Source organism: Danio aesculapii, chromosome 18 (assembly GCF_903798145.1).
Source record: "Danio aesculapii chromosome 18, fDanAes4.1, whole genome shotgun sequence".
In the NCBI taxonomy this organism is placed as follows: Eukaryota; Metazoa; Chordata; class Actinopteri; order Cypriniformes; family Danionidae; genus Danio; species Danio aesculapii.
Genome location: NC_079452.1, coordinates 45,884,163 through 45,900,430, shown reverse-complemented (window position 1 = coordinate 45,900,430; position 16,268 = coordinate 45,884,163). Strand labels below are relative to the sequence as shown.

General features: G+C 36.9%; 1 protein-coding gene across 1 annotated transcript in view; it reads left to right on the top strand.

Moving 5' to 3' along the window:
• megf11 (multiple EGF-like-domains 11) overlaps positions 1–16,268 on the top strand; it is a 254,354-nt gene that overhangs the window by 191,979 nt on the left and 46,107 nt on the right. The window contains exon 15 of the mRNA XM_056478777.1: positions 15,835–15,981. Coding sequence (XP_056334752.1) covers positions 15,835–15,981 — 147 coding nt within the window. The remainder of the gene's footprint in view (positions 1–15,834; positions 15,982–16,268) is intronic.

The window sequence follows — 16,268 nt, the reverse complement described above, 5'->3', positions numbered from 1 at the left end:
ACCTGTACAATATATTTTTTGGCTATTGCCAGTAATATAATTGTGCAACTTAAGAGTGTTGTTTTGTGGTCGAGGGTCATATACACACATATATATACTCACTATATGCAGTCACTACACACACACACACACACACACACACACACACACACACACACACACACACACACACACACACACACACACATATATGTATATATACATGTATATATACACATATACATATACATATATATGTGCGTGCGTGCGTGCGCGTGCATGTGTGTGTGTGTGTGTTTGTGTGTGTGTGTGTAGTGGGTATGGAAAGTATTCAGACCCCCTTAAATTTTTCACTCTTTGTTATTTTGCAGCCATTTACTAAAATCATTTAAGTTAATTTTTTTTCCTCATTAATGTACACATAGCAGCCCATATTGACAGAAAAACACAACAATCTTATAAATATGTGGACCTCGACCACAAAACAACGATATATATATATTGTATTAAATATATTTAACTCGGGTGCTGTCCATTTGTCATCCTTGAGATGGTTCTACACCTTCAATTGAGTCCAGCTGTGTTTGATTATACTGATAGGAAAGCCACACACCTATCTATAAAAGACCTTACAGCTCACAATGCATGTCAGAGCAAATGAGAGCAAATAATCATTATTATTATTACAAATTATATTGAAATCAAAACAGATATGTAAAATTATGATAATAATAAATCAGTGTGTTTTGTTGTATTTTGGATCAAATTGATGCTGAGCAGAAGAAACTGCTAGCGAAATTGGGAAAACGCATTGACCCTAATCTATATTAACACTTGTGTAAACCCTTTCGTTGATAGCCACACTTTGATGTTTGGGTTTTGTTCCATATAAATTAGATTTCATGAAGTTTTCAAGATGATCATGTACTAATTATAAGTACCCTGTTTGACACAGAATCTCGTTGTTGTGGTTATAGGAAACACAATGTTTCTGTATGAAGCTCTGTTCTGTTATACTTCATAAGCGCTGTTGATGTGAAATCACATTGGAATCCTGCTGTTAAAGCTACACTTCAGTGCTCTCTTCAAAAGCTGTGTGAAATAGACTCACTACAACTATTTATACTACTGCTAATCATTTTAAGCCAGCCACCGGAAGTCTCTCGAGTATGTTTTAAAAAATAATAATCACTCACAGGCCAATTATTTAATTACGTCTGTTCACTTGTGTTTTAATAAATAATAATATATAATCAACAAAAACATGGCAGCAATAGATTTAAACATGTGGTCAACAAACTCAGCTGAAGTACTAACCAAGCATCAAATTGGAGGGTAAATGTGATATAACTAATTGAATGAAGGTGTGTTCATGGTTGTTGTTGCCAGAAAGGCTGTTTTGAGTATTTCTGAAATTGCTGCGGTATTGTGAGTTTACATTCGCAACTCTAGAGATTTCAGACTAAAGAAAAAAGAAAATGTCAAGTGAGAGCCAGTTCTTTGGATGCTAGAAGTCAGGAGAGGATAATCAGACCGATTTGAACTGATAGAATGGCAAAAGAGTCACAAATAATCACTTGTTGTGAGCATGTCTGAACACAAAACAGAAGATATTTTGAAGAATGTAAGATTCCGGTAAACACTGACTTCTAGTAAGAAAAACAAGTACTATCGAAGTCAATAGTTACCAGTTTCCAGCATTTTTCAAAATAACTTCCACATGTTCCACACTCAAATGGGCTACATGCACACAGATTTTTAATTTTCAGCCAGGTAGCCCAAAGGCTTCCGGTCTTTCCATTACAAAACTGTCACGTTTAAGATCTGATTTCTTTAAAAATCTGTGATCTTCACTCTCTGTTAGATATACGATATGATGTGGGTCTCAGATCGGACAAGAAGCACGGCATTAAATTTCATCCCCCCTCCCGCCATGTCTTTAAAATATGACAGTTTATTTTACCCCAGTATTTTCAATGGAATTTCGTGCGCTAGTCTCTTGCTACTGATGGCGCAGGACGGGTCTTTCATCTCGTTTTACGCTTGAACAACTAAATGAACGCTTAAGTCTATTTAACTGAATGTACTGTAATTACATTACAACATTGATGCTGCAAAAACAACCTTGTGAAATTAAAAATAGTTACATTAAGCTTTCACCTTAAGTTTATCATTGGCTTTAAAACGCTAGCTGTGCGTAGAGCCTATTGGTTTTGAACAAGTGAAGGGGGAGTAAACAATGGCACAATTGTCAGTTTTAGGTGAACTATCACTTTAAGACAGAATGATTCAATCTGATACGGGCAGGTGTACTTAATAAAGAGGCAGGTGAAAATATATAATATCCACATTCAAGCATATATCTATATATCAGGGTATCCGCAGGGTCTTAAGTCTTAAAAAGTCTTCAATTTACTGAAATATTCTGTTGTGGGTCTTAAATCATTTTAAGCAGGTCTTAATATTCCTATGTTCAACACCCATCCAATCACTATCATTCCGACAAAAGTTTTTATTAACTCTATTTACCAACTCTATTTATATTTCTATTTATAAACATGTGGTTTAATTATCTTCCTTACAATAACATTTGTTTAATGTTTTTTTTAATGTTTTAACTGGACCGTTAGAAAAAAAATCCTTAGTGTTTAGCCTTGTGTAAGTCTGAAATTATTATTTATAATTATCTTAAAAAGGAAAAAGTCTTAAATTTGACTTGATGAAACCTGTAGAAACCTTAATATATATACACCGTAAAACCCAACAGTCAACTTTATCAAATGAAATGAGTGTAGTTAACTCAAAATTGACTGAAAGTTAATTCTACTCATTTGAAAAGAGTTTTGAACTGTGTTGAAGGTAATGAGTTAATAAAATACCTTATTACTTCAACTTAAATAGAGTAAGTTTACAAATGGTTAGTAGCTATTGGTTTTCTCAAACTGTTTGAGTTGCCTTAACTTATTGGGTTTTACTGTGCCTAAATTACTTCGTTTACTCAATTGGATTAAGTTCACAGTACTCATTAGGATTAGTCTTTGAACTTAAATAGTTTGTTGCAATCGGTTTCCTCAAAAAGTTTGAGTTACCTTAACTTTTTGGGTTTTACAATTTAACACACAAGATGTTATTTACTCTCCACAATGTCCCATATTATCTATATTTATTATGTTGAAACAAATGAACACTTGTGAATCTCAAAGTATGGAAACCATTAATGGATATTTAACGTTTTATACAGTGTATATGGCTTCATAAAATAAACATTGCAGAATAAATCTTTTAAAGTAATCTAATTGATGCAGAATCCTAAAAGTAATATTTTTGGTCCAGGGGGAGATCCATGTTTTTAATAATAATTCTGAACTGTACGCAGTAGCACATATTTATTTAATCTCCTTGTGGTATATTTAAATCAATCAATGTGTGTGCGTGGATTCGTGAAATCATTCTATACAGGACCCCCATCCCTCCCAAAGGTACCATCACAGGACTCGCAGCCTGCAGGCAGATTAATATGAAATCTCTCAAAGCATGAAGCATTTATAATAACTGTTGCTGAACATGTTAGCTAATTAGATTGCGCTGACCCATAATGAAGCCGTCGTTCTGCGTCGTGTTTATACAGCTTTCACACTGCGCTTACACCTTCTGTCGCAGTACAAGAAAGACATTCGACAGGCAGCGGACATGCTTGAATATCACAGAAGGACTGTGTTTACACATTCTCCAGATTTACAGTAGCACGCAAACACGTTATACAAAAGAAAGCAGGTATACAGTCTGAAGATGTGGATTTGCCTGCGGGCGCCTCCATAACACTCTCCGTTCAGGTCTCCAAACTCTGGCCGTGTGTATTGGGAAATGATGTGGCTTTCATTATCTGCAAGAAGCAGCCAGATACGCAGAAATCTCACGCTCTGCATCGTGCCCAGGTCTCCGCCATCTGCCAGGCCTAATGGAGTCACCAGGGTGCAAATAGGCCTCAGAGACTGCGAGCATCTGAACAAAGAGACTATGCAGAGCAGAGATTTATGGAAGCTATGGAGAGAGACGGAGCTAGACGTTCATACGAGTGTGAGAAGAGAGTGTCAGGTCTGAGACTTTAAGAGAATGGGCTACACACGAGGTGGAGAGAGATTGCGGAATAATACAGGAAGGAACCTCACGTGGAGTCGCAAATGTGTTTTTGAGGCTGCTCATTTAAAACAGTCGTGTCATCGTCAGATCTTTTGGAATAAGAGTTTGTCTCAAACTTGTCTCAAAAGTTTATTGAAACTTTGGCAATAGTGGATTGTATTAATAACATACTAAATGATAACGGATTAATTGAACAGTATATTTCAATTGGAAACTAAATAAAATTGCACTATAAGTAAAATGATGATGAACTGTGTTAACTAAAGAGGGTAACACTTTTTAATAACTGCGTACTAGAAATAATTTATTAAGTACACTACTTGACAAAAGTTTTGTTGTCGATCCCAGTTGTAAGAGCAACAAGCAATTGTTCTAGTCTTAGTGTCTTAGTCTAGTCTTAGTCTTAATGACTTCTAGCTGATCATTTGGAAAAGTGGCAAAAGGCTGATTTTTCTGATGAATCATCTGTTGAACTGCATCCCAATCTTCACAAATACTGCAGAAGACCTATTGGAACCCCCATGAACCCAAGATTCTCATAGATATCAGTCAGGTTTGGTGAAGGAAAAATCATGGTTTGGGGTTACATTCAGTATGGGGGCATGCGAGAGATCTGTAGAGTGGATTGTAACATGAGGTATCAAGACATTTGTGCTGCCCATTATATTATAAACCACTTATAGACCACAGGAGAGGGCAGATTTTTAAGCAGGATAGCTCTCCCTCTCATACTACAGCCTCTTCTCAAGTTTCTGAAAGCAAAGAAGGTCAATGCTCCAGGATTGGCCAGCCCAGTCACCTGAAATGAACATTATTGATCATGTCTGGGGTAATTTGAAGGAGGATGCATTGAAGATGAATCCAAGGAATCTTGATGAACTCTGAGAGTCCTGCAAGAACGCTTTCATTGCCATTCCAGATGACTTTATTAATAAGTTATTTGAGTCGTTGCAGAGAAATATGGAGGCAGTCGTTCACAATAATAATTCTTTTTCCACTGCACCATGACTTTTAGATTCTACACTGTACTTTATTTCTGTCAAGTGACATGACTTTGGGCCCTATCATACACCCGGAGCAATGCGGCGCAAGGCACGACGCAATTGTTGTTTGCTGATTTCAGCTTGGCGCAAGAGTCGTTTTGACATTTTCCGCCACGCTGTTTAAATAGCAAATGCATTTGCGCTCATATGTGCACCCATAGGCATTCTGATCTAAAGAAGGAGACGTGTTGAGGCGCTGGCACGTTGCTATTTTGAGGAACTTAAATAGACTGTTCAATAGACCAGATTAAATCCGGTCTATAGTCCAGCGCAGAGTGCGTTAGTTGTGCGACTCACTTAAACAGTGCTTAATACACACAAGGTGTACAGTAATACGCAAATATTTTTACAAATGAAAAAGAATTAAAGGATTAAAATATTACTAAAATTATTATTTTCTAGCCTACATAAAAACCAAACTTTCATGCCTTCTTTATCTCGGGGGGCTTTTTCAGTTTATTCATAACAATTTGCTTTTGTATAATGTTATCATTATTAGCAGTAATATTTATTATATGCATATTTATATTTGTTTTCTTAAAAACAAGCTTTGATTTGCCCACCTGTCAGGTTTTAGACCATATGGTGCATAGCATGTATGTTTAGAAATAACTATAAGTGTTTTTGACCACACTTCGTTATTATTGTTCATTTACTCGTTTGCTGGAATTTAGAACTGAATTTAGAAAAAGTTTTGAAACAAATCTTTGTGCTTGACAAACGAAATTATTTATTTATAGGCTAATGGATGTCTGTGTGTACAACACGTTTCCCTATCCAAGAGAGTGAAAGCGAAAGTAAATAATGAGGAGGCTCATTCTCTCATTCTCGCGCTGCAGATGCTCTGTTACCTGTTTTATTGCTAGTGAAGCACTCAGTTTTTCCACTTACAAAGTCCGCCATGTAAATAGCAAACGCGCTATGGTGTGACGCAACTGACTCTGAAAGGGAATGGGAGATAAGACTCTAGGTGTGTTTTGGTTTATACTCAAAACATACCGATATTTCATTAAGAGAATAAGCTCAACCCTGTAAGACCATGCCCCATGGCGCAAAGCGGATTTTTCTGTCCTTACAATAGCAAAAGTTGATTCTGACATGCCCTTAATGCGTTTGTGCCCTGAGCTTTGCACTTTGTGCATGGATCGTCAAGAGCCCTTTGTCTTAGCAAAGTCAGACCTTACTGTCCTAATTAAACAATTAAAAATCGAGGCATGATCCTATTTTATTTTTGTAAAATAACGCTTTAACTACCTCATCAAGAAAAAAAATGTTTGGATTGCATTTCTTAACTCCTAATGTAGCCAGTTAACACACTCAAAGCTTTTTTTTCAACACATCCCATAATTTCAAAAATATCATCCTCTACCAAATGGTTGATATGTCGGTTTATGGTAAAAGTACCAGACTTAATACATATACTATGAAAAGTCTGAAAATATGAAGTGTAAGACCAATTTATTTTTTAAAATATTCAAAATAAAACATTTTTGAATATTAAATCATCTTTATTTTTTAGTTATGCCATAAAATATTTCAGATTCTCATTTAACATGTTTTCTTCTTTTTGATTTTTACATTAAAACCAAAATCAAGTGTAGTAGTGCAACAGGATTATGTTTGTTTGATTATTTTTTGTAAACTAACAATGCTGTGTATTGTAAACCATTATTTATTATATTTTTCTTGGAATGACTTTAACTGTCATTATTTAAAACTGTAAAAACATGGTTAACCGTTTGGTAGAGCGGCAGTCAAAGGGATAAGCAAAATCTAGAGGTCTTTGTTTTTCTTATACCGTAAGCCACTTCTGACACCAAATGATCAACTAGAAATCAAGTTATTATTTAATGTGCCTAAAACTTGGATAGGCGACAAGACTTTTGTCAGGTAGTGAATTAGGAAATAGGCGTTTCATCTCTTGTTGAGGATTAACTCTTCAGCATGTTTAGAATACAATCATTTTATTTAAAGATAAGATTGCAGATTTTTTTCATTTGATAAAGTTGTAAAGTTTCAATTTTGTCTTGAAATCAATCTTTTTGTTCTGAATCATTTTGTCTTTCATTGACTTTTTTCTAAAATATAACCGAGCCTTTATTTGTCGTTTACAAGAGATTTAAATAGCCCTCACTTTAGATGAGCTCACAAAACTGTAGGAATTTGTGTTAATAAAGCATTTATTAACATAAAGAGTATGCAAATATTACTATAGCTACATGAAAAACATGTATAAATGTTCATTAGAGTTGTTTATTATGGCGCTTACTCGTTCTAAATGATCTTTAAAACCATCAACTGCTTTTAATGAACAGTTTTATAAGTAATACAATATTTAAATTAATATTGAAAATGTAATACATATTTCTAATCTGCTTACTAATGTATATTAATATAGAGTTAATGCATAACTAATAATGAAATAACTATTTGTTAATGGGTAATAAATGATTATAAATTAATAAATTAAATTGTTACCCTAAAAAGTACTGAACCATGTATGCGAATTGTACATTTTAAACTGAGTTAATATTGCATTTCTCAACGTTTGTATTAGTTCATAGAACATTAAGAGAAAACTGTATTTACAAATGCTGAAATCAACACAAAGTAACTTATGTCAATGTCTCTACAGTATTTCTAAACTTTATTAATGATACAGCACACACTCTCACACTTTAGTTGCTTCTGTTTCAGAACATTTGATGATTATGTAATCAAAATAAAATATGTATTGCTGTGATGAAAAACTGAAATCGAATGCATTTCTGAAGTGTTTATATGTTACTGTCATCTGCATGAATAAATCAATTCGCTTTCTCGTCTTACTAGCTTCAAATATGCAGCTTTACTGGTTAATGAATGCATAAAGTGACCAGCTGGATATAATGCAAATATATGAAGCCAACCGTGACATTAAACATAGTTTTAACCACTTGAGGTACTAATAATGCTAGAAAAGTAGATTTTGAAAAGATTTTTTTTATTTAACATTATTTGAAATATTTGAACAATTCTAATTTTATTGTACATAATCATATTAGAGATGTACCAACATTTTAGCCTATGATATAGGCATATTTTTAAGTAATTATTACTGACTAGAGCAGGGATGAACAAACTCAGTCTTGGAGAAGGGATGGTGTCATGCATAGTTTAGCTCCAACTTCCTTCAACACATCTCCCTGTAAGTTTCTAGTATACCTACATTAGAGAAAGCTTGATTAGCTGCTTCGGGTGTGTTTAATTGGGGTTGGAAATAAAATATGCAGGACACCGGCAATTCAGGGCCTATGTACACTATAATGCACATTTTTTAAATGTCAAATGTTTAAACTTTTTAAAAATATATAGTAAATGTCTTAGTTGTTTGGGTATTGGCCCAAATAAATACATAGTGTGTGTTATATATATACAGTTATATATATACAGTTTCCCCAATTTCTGTTTTTTCAAACACATTTCTAAACATAATAGTTTTAATAACTCATTTTTAATAACTGATTTATTTTATCTTTACCATGATGACAGTAAATAATATTTCACTAGATATTTTTCAAGACACTTCTATACAGCTTAAAGTGACACTTAAAGGCTTAACTAGGCTAATAAGGTTAACTAGGCAGGTTAGGGAAATTAGGCAAGTAATGGGGGCTAAGAATTTTGACCTTAAAATGGTTCATAAAAAATTAAAACTGCTTTTATTCTAGCCGATATAAAACAAATAAATTCTCCAGAAGAAAAAATATTATCAGACATACTGTGAAAATTTTCTTGCTCTGTTAAACATAATTTGGGAAATATTTAAAAAAAAAAGAAATCAAAGAAGGGTTAATTATTCTGACTTCAACTAGTAATGCCCATTTTCCCAAATAGCTAAAAACGTTTAAAACGTATATTCAAGATACTGCACTAGTTCAAAGTAAAACTTGTAGAATGTTTGATTTGTTCTTTTGATTAAGTTCTTTTCATTAAATCATTATAATATTTCACCAATAGAATGATTCATTAGCAAATCGGATTTTCACATTTACTTATCCATTAATCACAAACTGGAAAGGTCACAAAAATTGGCCCAAAATGTATAATTACAAAAGCCAGTCCTAAGGCCCAGAAAGATATAAAAAATATCTGTTAATTAACAGTTTCTGTATTTTGTGTTTATAGACATTAATTTGCTATATCGACTTTAGATGCTGAAATTTCAACTCTACTGTTTAACAAAGTGACTTTTATTGACATCGTTTGTAGACGTTTATTTGGTCTGTCGATGTTTGATGCTAAAAATTAAACTCTACTGTTTAATAAAGTGACTTTTATTGACATTTTATTCGTTTGAATTAATATAATGTTTAAAAAAATTATATATAGAGAAATAAGTCTGTAAAATAACAGAAAATGTTCTGGCAGCTTATTACAAGATTTTTGTAGCATATTATACAACACCAACCCAGACAATATATCACTTTAACTATTAAAAATGTTAATAAAAGTCACTTTTTCCAATTTTTTAAGGTTAAAAGTTGTCAGAAGAAAGATCAAGGTCTCATAATGCCATTCAAAGGCATAAATAAACGAGAAAAAATAAAAACATGAATCACAAAATACAGAAAAACTGCTTACTTACGGATATTTTTTGCAGTGTGTAATGAATTAATATAATCACAAATATACATATGCCCATTAAATAATTTTTTTAAGTTAAGCAATAAGTAGTAGTTGCCATATTTTTGTAATAAAAAGAAAAGCAGTGACCAAAGGAGACAGGAGTGACCACATATTTCAAGGACAGACAAGTTGAGAGTGTATTTTATGAAAAGAAAGAAATAAGAGAACACGTGAGACAGGAATTAAATGGACACTTTCACTAAAACCATATGTGTGCCTAATGGGGGTTGGAAAGGAAGGAGACTAAGTAACCAAGACAGAGAAAGGATGTGCGATATTAGGAGCTCCAGGGGCTCTAGACTGAAGGATTGTACGTATAACACCAAGTGCCCTAGCATTACACGTGTGCGCCGTGTGTCCACTTAACATGTAAAGTGCGCTGGAAAGTGATGGTGTATGATGGTACTCGCTCTTCCTCATTAATTGCCTCCCAGTCCCTCTGGCAAGTTCTCTTCAAGAAAAGTCGCATATGCAGACAGGCAGTCACTTCTCCTCTTTCTTCTGCTCAAAAAGCCCCTCTGTTTGTCACCATTAGGCTTTCAGGGCACTCCTCCATTCTCATTCATTGCTGACAATAAAGGAAGTGCAGGAGGGGATTTTTTTCTGCCCATCCCAGCAGAAGCTCAAACAGACCTGCCACCCGTTTGAAGTGCAATAGCTGGGCTTGTCTTTATCGTCGCCCCTCGTCCGGCCACTAAGGTGGAGCAGGTATGATGCCTGTCCCCTGAAGTTTAGACCTGGCTTAATTCAAAGCCTTGGGACTAATGCTGTTTTAATGGGCCGTGCCACACGCTCAGTCTCTGTCAAAGGAAATTGCAAATGAGCTTCCTGAGCTGCAGCTTGAAAGAAAGTGTGAGATTATGTATGTATGGATGCATGTGTGTGCACATTTTTTCTCCTTTCTTTATCACTTATGGGGTGTGAAATGTATAGATGCTAATTTATTGAAGTTATTTTATTAAAGCAGTGAGCCACTTGAGGATGAGCGTCATTTACACTGAAGCTAAATGATCTACTTATGGTGTAATGGTGGTCAGATCACTTTAGTGCGTGGAGAAGTGGCTGTTGGATTTTTTTAATCACTGCAACAATCCTAGTGCTATATATATACAGGGGTGTCGGACAATAAAAATGCATTCATTCATTCATTTTTTTTTTGGCTTAGTCCCTTTATTAATCAGAGGTCGCCACAGCGGAATGAACCACCAACTTATCAGCGGGTGCCCTTCCATCTGCAACCCAACACTGGTAAACACCCTCTTTCACACACAATAACTACGGCCAATTTAGCTTATTCAATTCACCTATAGCACATGTCTTTCGACTTGTTGGGGAAACCGGAGCACCCAGAGGAAACCCATGCAAACATGTGGAGAACGTGCAAACTCTACACAGAAATGCCAACTGACCCAGCTGGGGCTCGAACCAGCAAGCTTCTTGCTGTGAGGCAATTGTGCTACCCACTGTGCCATCATGATGCCCACAATGAAAATTAAACATAATAATTAAACATTATAATTCAAGTATGGCGTAGGGCCTCCTTTTGGGGTCAATACAGCATCAATTCGTCTTGGGAATAGCAGATACAAGTCCTGCACAGTGGCCAGAGGGATTTGAGCCATTCTTCTTGCAGAATAGTGGCCAGGTCCCTATGTGATGCTGGTGGAAGAAAACATTTCCTGACTTGCTCCTCCAAAACACTCAATAATATTAAGATCTGGTCACTGTGCAGGCCATGGGAGACATTTAACTTCACTTTTTATTGTGTGTATTGGCACATTATCATCTTTATACATGGCATCACCTTCAGGACACAATGTTTGAACCATTGCATGCACATGGTCCTCCAGAATGGCTTGGCAGTCCTTGGCAATAAAGCATCCATCCGGCACTGGTATTGGGCCTAGGGAATGCCATGAAATTGCAGCCCAAACCATCACTGATCCACCCCAGTGCTTCACTCTAGACATGCAACAGTCTGAGGAGTATGCTTCTTCGGGGCTTCTCCACACCGTAACTCTCTAGGATGTGGGAAAGACAGTGAAGGTGAACTCATCAGAGAACAATACATGTTTCACATTGTCCACAGCCCAAGATTTTCACTGCTGGCACCATTGAATTGGCACCACTTCATTGTTTGACATGACCACGAGTGACCAAAGGTTTGGCTGTAGCAGCCTGGCCATGTATATTGACGGGAGAAACGGGAGAGTGCACATTTAATTCTGCAGTGAGTTGAGCAGCTGTGGTTTTTTGTTGTTTGGATAAAATCCAGGTTAGCACCCGGACATCCCTTTCAGACAGCTTCCTCTTCCAATGCAGCCACATGCTTGTTTGACTTAGGCACTAGATTATCATACTAAGTCAGTGATTGTCAGAAATCAACAGGTCTCTAGTGCTGTGCCTATGCTCCATCCTTTAAGCCTGAGTATTAGCAATCCTGGTCGTAGGTTGTGGAAGCATCAGCCTAAACAATCTACTAGTTCCAAAAACTTCAGAAGATATTAGAGTTAAACAAGAATTTTACATTTATTTCTCAGGCAAAGATTTTACTTTCTAATTCACACAATTAAACAAAATAAGCCAATTCAGAAATGTACAACATCAATTACCCAAAGATACATTTAAGTTTCTAATACCTGACCGCATATAAGCCTTGATGCAGAGCTCAGAGACTCACACACTGCAAAGGGGTATCCTGCCCAGATAGCATACGAATGTGGACCACTTTTAGGCAGTTATGCCACACTGGTGGTAAAATGAATGTGAGCCTGAAGTGACCCACCTATACAATTGCAAAGGGGGGCCAAAGATTCAAATTCATATATGTTCTATTTAAGGCAAAGATTTGGCATTTATGGCTAAATGTAATCTGAATGTGAGCCTAATGTGGCCCATGTAGAAAATGATAATTTGGCCCAAATGATGAAAGACAAATGTGGGCCACAGTTGACAAAAATGTAGCATAGTCATTTTAGGGTAATCTAGGTGCATATGTGGCCCAGTTATCTTAAGACATATATGTGCCACTTTTGGCAAATATTTGGCACAGTAAGCTCTGGCTCTTGCGGCTGTGAGCCTAATGTGACCAAGAGAAAATATGGCAAATGTGGCCCAGTTATTTTAAAACATATGTGGGCTACTTTTGGCAAATATTCGGCACAGTAAACTCTGGCTAATACAGCCATTAGCCTATAGTGGCCCAGAGAACATAAGGAAAATGTGGTCCAGTTATCTTAAAACATATGTGGGCCACTTTTGGCGAATATTCAGCACAATTGGCTAATGTGGATTTGAGCCTATAGTGGCCCAGAGAAGAAATGGCAAATGTGGCCCAGTTATCTTAAAACATATGTGGACCACATAGACTAAAGTCACCATCATAGAGAAAATTGTTTGCTTTAGTTGGGCTCATAGCCCTGAACCTCTTAATTTAAATTTTCTTTTGGGCTGCTGTAACTTTTAAGAACTTGATAAATTTACAAGCCAAGTAAAAAACAACACAAAACAAAAAACAAAATTAAGTGAGGCACAACCTGTGATGAAATAATATAATTCACTGATGTTAACCAATGTTTAATCCATTATTAAAAGTAATGTAATAACATGCTTCCACATGCCACAGAATTAGGAAGGTTTATAAGCTAAAAAAAAATCTATGGTTCAACTTCTGCTCACAGAGACATCAATAATCAGCATATGAACCTCAACAACGGTAACAATTAACAAAATGAACAAAACTCACAAACATCACAAACAGGACACTAAAATTGACAAAAATAACAACGTCAACATAAACAGCAGAATCAAAAACAAATAATGAATACTGTAGCATCAATAGGCTATAGAATGTATTCATACTGTAATGCATGCTGGGATTTTTGTACTTTGCCACACCCAGCAAGTGTCAGATCTGGGCCAGAATAAAAGCAAACTGTAGCCCAGAATAGGGTCAGTTCTGGTTCATTTGGTTGAATTCTGGCTGACAAGTGGAATGTCAATGGCTTAATTGTGGCCCAGATCTGGCAAACAGGAGTGGACCGCCCAAGTGCCATCATTCCATGTGGTATGTGGGCCGGATGTAAGTGTCTCATGTGGGCCGGATTTGAGCCACATGAATTTTGCTAGCTGGGTGGCTAAAGGATCCCTCAGACACTTTTGCACCTTTCCCTAAAATACTCGAATTACAACAAACCATCATGAATTCAAGACAATTAAAGCTTCACAAAGACCCTTGTCTGGTCATGAGTTGATGTGAACACCGTTTTCCCTGGAGTGGAGCATCTGACAAAGATCTTATCAACGCCAAAACCCAGATCAATATATATGAATGAAATATTACAGTAAAACTAAGACCACTTTACCAATCACACAGAGACATTTAAAATGATACCAAGTATGAATATAGAGCCACAAGATAAATCATATTGAAAACTGAGACATTCTATGTCGAACGTGAGTGAGCTGCTCTAGTAGATAGAGTAAAGTCCAGGGCAGAGAGGGGGGCTCAGGATGGGTGACTGGGACAGTTGAACAACTGGTTTCCTAGTTGATCTTCTTCTCAGATTAGAAAGTTTACTGTTTTAGTTCCTGACAAGTCTCATGTGGAATTCCATAACAGTTCTCGGGGTTTAATATTATGGAGAGACTTAGGCCAAATCCCAATTCCATTAGCCCTTGCCCTAACCCCTACCCCTCCTTTTGCGTGTTCACGTGAAAGGGTAGGGGTCATACCTTTCAACCCTACTATTTTTCCTGGGATTGTCCCGTATTTTATAATTCTATCCCGCTAACATCCCGTAAAGTTTTTTCCCATATTTCTCATGTATTTTCAGTCGTTCTCTGAAGGGTGGGAATAAACATTAAAGAGTCGATCCTCCTTATATGCAACTTATACCGCCAAACCACCAAGGGGCGCGCCTTGCTCTTAAATGCGAGTCTGTTCTGTGCTTTTGTTTTATTTAGGCATGAAAACACTTTGAAATAAATATAAAAAGGCGGAATTGCCTTTCCTTTTCATTACAGGCGCCGTTGCCCCTCCAATGTAATCCTCAAAACAGTCATATAGCGGTACGTGACTATCAGCTGACGTGCTCCATAGTGATAAATACACGCGGTTTCCCAAACTGATTCGGTACACGCGATTTGAAGCGGAGCGAAAGTAGGTTTTGGGTGCGTGTTTGAACAGACATACACACATAATTAATAATAACATCTAAAGATGTCAATCTTGGTAGGTTTTTTTTTTCAAACACAACTCATTTTAAATGAGCATGAACACCTGTTATTTTTTGTAATCAAATGAAAAAATCATAGTACCTGAGATTCATTCATTGCTCCTTCGGCAAAAACGTGAGGGTTTACATGAATGAAGGGAACAGAAAGTGTTTGTGGATAAACAGTTTTGCAAGATAACGCGAAATATTTACGAGTGAACGCAAAAACCTTAGAAATATGTTTTCTTATCACTCAGTTTTTTTTTTTCTCACACCAATTTTTTTTCCCTCCATCACGTCTCTTCCGGGTCTCCGTATACAGTACTTCTCATCTGTATATATTTGTGTGTGTACTTGAAGCATGTCCCTGGTGAAACTCCACACACAAACCAGCTGAAAGAGAATGGCGGAGGAGGCTCGAGCACTCGGGGGACTTGGCCCTGTTAATGAACACTCTGCACTGGCAGGGAGGCCCAGTCTGATCAAAAATACATACAGAGCTCTGCTCAGATCGGCCCAGTGCTGCGGCCAAGAGACGCCTGAACCCACACACACACACACGGTGCTTCTGAAACCAGGGCTTCTGCTTTCAGAAAACGCTGTCCAGCTAGAAAATCTGAAGCTATAGAGTACTATAAAAACAGTGCCCTAAAGGTTTTAAGCATCCCTCTCTTTTCCCCCCAAGAACTCAGATTTTATTTGTGCCTTTTCTGCATCGATTCCCACTTCTGTTTTTCTGCTGTGATTGTTTGGAAAACTTACAGTCATGTTTCCTTCATTTTTAACAGGCATCCACTGTGACAGCATCTGCCCGCAAGGCTTCTGGGGGTCCAACTGCTCCATGACCTGCTCATGCCAGAACGGAGGCTCCTGCTCTCCTGAAGACGGGACCTGTGTTTGTGCTCCTGGCTACCGAGGGACGTCCTGCAAGAGAAGTAAGCAAGCTTCCAGTGTCTACTTCCAGTGATGCTCTTTACACAATGTCACCTTCTTAAAGCTGGTCACATAAGTGTTTGATTTGAACGCACTTCAAAACAAGATGATAAACAACTGCAGGGAACGAGAGGGGGGTCATGGCGGTTTCATTCAGACGGAGACCCTCTGGGAGCCACAGAGGGGCCGGTTGAAGAGGGAAGCGCTTTAGTGGAGAGTCACAAACATGTGCAAGCAAATCTTTAATCACACACATCTTAATCACTTGAGCTGTGGAGATGCAGTGTCC